Raw genomic sequence first — 5,360 nt, 5'->3', positions numbered from 1 at the left:
CCCGAACCTGGGTAAAACATCGTGTCCCCTGCCTCCTGTTACCATCCGTCTTAGACGCACAGTTCGGGACCCCCTACCCTAGATCCGCCAGTTTTGACACCGACAGTAGTTGATGCTTGTTGTCGTTTTAGGATGAGCTATTTTGTGTACAGTTGCTATTGGTCGTGGAAAGACTGGCTATGCATGGCTCGGTTTTATTGAGCTTAGATAAAAATTTGATGGACCACCTAATACATACGAAACAAACAAAGGCTAAGTAGAGCCGAAATTAGAAACACGCTGGATGTCCATCCTGATCACCATTAGATTTTGTCATTTGTCATCTAAGAGCTACTAATAGACTTACAATCTCGAACGACTACCTATATTTTTCAAAAAAAATGCTGACCTCGCCTTTTTTGGGCATAGGACATGCATGTGCGTTTTGTGAAAGTTACAAGAGGCACATTCTATTTAAAGTGGATAGATTGCAAATTTTGTTATACCTCCATTGGTCAGGACCATGGAAGAATTAACCCTAAATGATGTCAAATGAATTATATTGGTCAGGATCTCCACATAAGATTTCACCAGCTTAGGCATCCACATTGTCTGTCGATAGGTTCCTAACTGGTTATGTATGGGTCGTCGCTTAGTATGGCCGGGGAAGGGCTAGCCACTGAACCACATTGATCGTAGGAAATGAGTAGCCTGATTCATGTCTTATTTTGGTGATAAAGATGTGATATCAATGCGGCATGATGGTTTGCTGCTGCGAGCGGAGCGACACCATTCTGCGAGGGAGGCGAGAAGCGTTGGCGAGCTGACGACAGCTGTTCTAAGTCGAGTGAGGCGGTGCTGCAAACACCGTGTTTCATTGATGCGAGCGGTGTCGCGGGGCGGCCTGCGTCAACTACGGCGGAGCTGTGGAGCAGGGCACTGCAAGCACTGATGCGAGAGACCGACGTCTGCTGGGAGGTGGCGCAACAAGTGGTGCAAAGGGGCACGGGAGCCAGGATAGTTGGACAAATCCAAAGGCGCACATGTTCTAATTGTACAACTCGGGAGGGGGCGGTCGCCGAATGTGATCGCACGGCTAACGCCTGGCGTTTCCCTATTTGGTATGGGGCACGTTGGTTCATGAAACAATCGACACGTCTTTATGACTTAGGAATTAGGAATTCTATCCACCTTGCATCAAATTTGAAATCCTCTAAGAGAATTATTCTATGTTATGATAGAAATATATATGTTTCATAGTATATAACATACTTTCAGTCGAGACGTGGGTTGCACGTGCATGCTTACTAACTAGAGTCAATAATCTAGTTACATACGTTCTCCAGCACCAATGGTATTATGGTGTTTCTCATGTTTTGCTTGTGGTATAGACTTCATCGATGGATCTAATATCTCCAGGTCTGTGTCTTTCTTGCATAGCTTTGTGTCTCTATGTTTCACAAAATTCACAAATTATGTGGATTTGGCTTTATATATGTTTGAATTTCTGGCAGGACCTTGGCTTCTTGTCGTGGGCTATGGCACTACTATTTTCAATGGTGCTCTATTGGCTCCAACGTACCTGAAACCATACCAAGCTCGGTGATGAACTTCTTGGTCCAAACACCCTTCATTGCCACTTCAGAGGTGATACACTTAGCCTCTGTTGTAAAATCCACCATATTATTCTGCTTATGATGATTCCAACTTATTGTGCCATAGTTTTGTCTATTCTCAAAACCTTGATTGAATCGAATATCGTTTGTGTCCATGGTGAAGATTGCATCAGGTAACTACTTACAATGAGCATGCATCGTTATAACACTTTACAACGAGCTCTTCATCATGTCCTTACGAGAAATATATCCTTAGTACTCTCTCCGTTTGGGTTTATTAGACCTAAAAACAACTTCTCTTAGACCAAGACACATAGTAATTTGCTTACATTAATTCTTCCATTCCACTCCCAATGCACTCTCTCACATGCATGCAACCAATAAAAATATATGCATGAAGTGTATTAATTTCTCAGCCATGGCACCAACAACAATGGCTTTCCAAAGCAAGGCCTTATAAAAAGGGGCATGCTTATGATGCTGAGAGGCCTAATAAATCCGGACGGAGGGAGTACTCCCTCCGGTTCTTTTTAGTTCTCATATAAGATTTGACTGAAGTCAAGCCTCGTAAAGTTTGACTAACTTTATAGAAAAAAGTATCAACATACATAATTTGAAATCAATATCAATAGATGTGTCATGACTTAAAGTTTCATATTGTATAACTTTAGCATGGCAGATGTTGATATTTTTTCATATAAATACAGTCAAACTTTGTAAAGTTTAACTTTAGAGAATTCTAATATGCAGAGTAAAAAGGACCGGAGGGAGTACTTCTCAAGTGCTTAAAGATATGTTGCATTGTAGTATGTGCCGCACTCATAAGTGGGTGTGGGACCGGTATGGCTCGTCATAGGCCGTGCTTGTGAATAGATGTTAGACTAGCCACAATGGATAGTAACATAGAGTAGTAACATGCCCATGTTACTACTTTATAGTGGGTAGTAATATATGTGTGATAACATGCAACACTTCATTTATTAGGTTATAGACTCACCTTGCCTTGATATATGTGATGTTACTCACACTAGTAGTACTAACTAACTATGTTACTACATGCCTCTCTTTCTTCATTTATTGCTTAGCACATCATTTATTTTATCTAGATATGTGTGATGTTACTATCTATGTTACTTTCACTATGGGTAGTCTTAAGATGAATTGCGTAAAGTAAGCATGCTCTCGTTGCAACAGACGGGCACTATGCTAGGAAACTAAAGAGTGTAGATGTGATAGTTGCAAGTATTAATAAAATTACGTTTTTTATAAATGTATAATGTACGTTAGATCGCAGCAAGAGGGTACATAGTTTGGTGTAACTAGCAGTAGGCGCCCAGACTGCTGGTCCACTTCTCTATGCACAAATATCCCCAGCCTCTGCGGCTCCAATTTGCAAAAGCTACTCGAGGATTGACCCAACCCACCCGGCCTTCTCGTACCAACCAAGCAGCTCCAAACACCAAGAAATCCACAGAAACCGAGATCTCTCTCTCTCTCTCCGACCCGACGGATCCCTGGTTGTTGTTGTAGCTGGGCAATGGCGACCGACGCGATCCTGGAGACCATCAAGCCTCGGCGGAGCCCGTGGCTGGAGGACCTCCCGGTGACGAATGGGGGCGCAGCGAAGGGCGGCAAGGTGGACCTGTCCGGGATGCGCCGGCGCGTGTCGTCGTCCTTGTCACTGAGCCTCCAGCCGCTGTCCTCGTCGTCGTCCGCGGCGTTCCGGCGCGCGCGGTCGATGCCGTCGATCAAGGCGCTGGCGGCGGCGGGCGCGGTGCGGCAGTGGTGGGAGTGGGGGCTCGGTTGGGTGATGACCCGGAAGCCCTCCTTCGCGCGTGGCCTCGAGATGAGCGAGGACGAGGCCGCCCTGCTCGGGTGCCACTGCCGCGGCACGCTCCGGCACGTCTTCTACAAGGCACGCGCCGAGGTGCGCCGCCTCCTCGGCCGCGACGGCCGCCCGCTCGGGGGCGTCGCGGCGCAGGACTTCAGGTACGACTCCGTCAGCTACGCTCAGAACTTCGACAACGGCGACGTCGACGCCAGATGCTAGCTGCTGCGCCGGCGCACGCATGGATTCGGACGCCGACATTCGTGCCGAAAGTGAAGGTATACATGGCTCGATCGATGGCTACGAACTATATCTTCTTGGACGCGGCAATAAACCGAATTGTTTGTAAGATACTAGCAGCATATAGCACGGCGTGTGTGTGTGTGTGTGTTTTGTCTGAACGATCGCAGGTGATCCAGCAGCGAGTGATGCGCACTGTTCAGGGACCAGATGTATATTTCTTCCGCTCTTCTTTCTTGTGTTTTTCCGAGTCTTTTCTTGGATACATCCGTCCCTACAATGTAATGTAGCCCGTGGATCTTGAACTGGCAAAATGTACATGTTCTGTAACACATTGCAAATGCAAATCAATAAGCATTTCTGGAACCTGAATCAAGTGCTGAGTCAGTCAGACAAACTTGATGTTCTATTTTTTTTTCTTCCCCGTGAGATTCAGATCTGGTTCTTGTTGGTTTGGGGTCCCTTTCGTTCCAGCTGTGCACGGCGCGACGCGGGAGCAACTGCTCATTGCCCGCCCGGGGTCGTCGTCCGTCCTCCCCCGGTCGGTGCCGGAGCTGTTCCCCTTTGGGTTTGGCGCTGATAGCAACTTGGCGCCCACGGGGGAGGTGCGGGTAGGTGTCGTACGTCTATCTTCGTCTTCTCCTCGCGATCGATGTAGAGGATGTATGGTAGGACCAGCGGAATGATGAGCGGTGACTGTGACTGTGAGGGAGGGTGAGCTACTACTACGCGATGTCTACACGGTGAAGGTGGGCACATGGCCATGCGTGCGGCGGTTGTTGCGGAGGGGTCATCGATTCCGGTGTGGAGACACGGGCCGTGTCGGCGGCGACCGCGATGGTACTCGTTTTTTTCTCTTTTCAGAATTGATATATATCCCAAACGTCAGATTTCTGGCCTCTCAGCTCGAACGTGCTCAGCGCCGTTGGATGTCATGCACAAATCTTAAAGCAATCAGGAGCGCCACGTCACGTTTTTGTCTCCGTTCGAAAAAATAAGGCATCATCGCGAACGACCGCACCTCTCTCCCTTATCCCTTTGTCCATTCCCCAACGACACTCACTCACCATTTCTCCTCGTGCACGGGACAAATGGCGGGGAGGCGGCCGACAACGAGGGAGGGGGGGAGGGGGGACATCAGAGAGGAGGCGTGCGGCGACGGAAACGAGGAGCGGCAAGAACCCCGTTATTTAAAATAAACTTGGCCATTCGTCGAGCTGGGCTTAATTCGGGTCAGGCTTTATAAAGCCCGACGGCAAAATCTCAAGCCCGAGCCCGGCCCAGCCCGGCTCAAATCACATGAACAATGTCCTTTTAAAATTAAAATAATAATTTTTGGGATATTTAAAATATATAGTATACCTATACTTTGCATAAAGTAATGATTTATACCCTGTTCAAGCCTATTTTTGGGCTTTCGGGCCAGGCTTTGGGCGGAAAAGCTGAGACCGAGCCTGGCCCGGATGTCGGGATTTCGGGCCGGGTTGACTGGGTCGGGCTGTCCATGCCCGGGTTTAATTTGAACCCTCAGCGATGGTGGGTGGAGGCAGTACTCGGCGACGATCCCGGTGGGCGGTGATGTGTCGACGACGCCGAAGAGAGCGTCGTCGTGTGCGTGGTGGTCGCCAGCCACCGAGCTGAGGTGCTAGGGGTGAGATTCCTGGGTGCCTTGTGTCGATTCTGAAGCCGAAGGTGGC

The 5,360-nt window shown here is 48.4% G+C and overlaps 1 protein-coding gene across 1 annotated transcript; it reads left to right on the top strand.

The window, feature by feature from the left end:
• The first annotated feature begins 2,927 nt into the window (after positions 1-2,927).
• LOC125520032 (uncharacterized) lies at positions 2,928-4,039 on the top strand. Its single transcript, XM_048684820.2, has one exon. It carries the CDS (start codon positions 3,133-3,135, stop codon positions 3,643-3,645), a length of 513 nt encoding a protein of 170 aa, XP_048540777.1. The 5' UTR covers positions 2,928-3,132; the 3' UTR covers positions 3,646-4,039.
• The last annotated feature ends 1,321 nt before the right edge of the window (positions 4,040-5,360 follow it).

The sequence above is a fragment of the Triticum urartu genome, chromosome 7A (genome assembly GCF_056163025.1).
Source record: "Triticum urartu cultivar PI428250 chromosome 7A, HENAU_Tu73, whole genome shotgun sequence".
NCBI lineage: Eukaryota > Viridiplantae > Streptophyta > Magnoliopsida > Poales > Poaceae > Triticum > Triticum urartu.
Note: the sequence above shows the minus strand (reverse complement) of the source record. Positions and strands in the feature narration are given on the sequence as shown.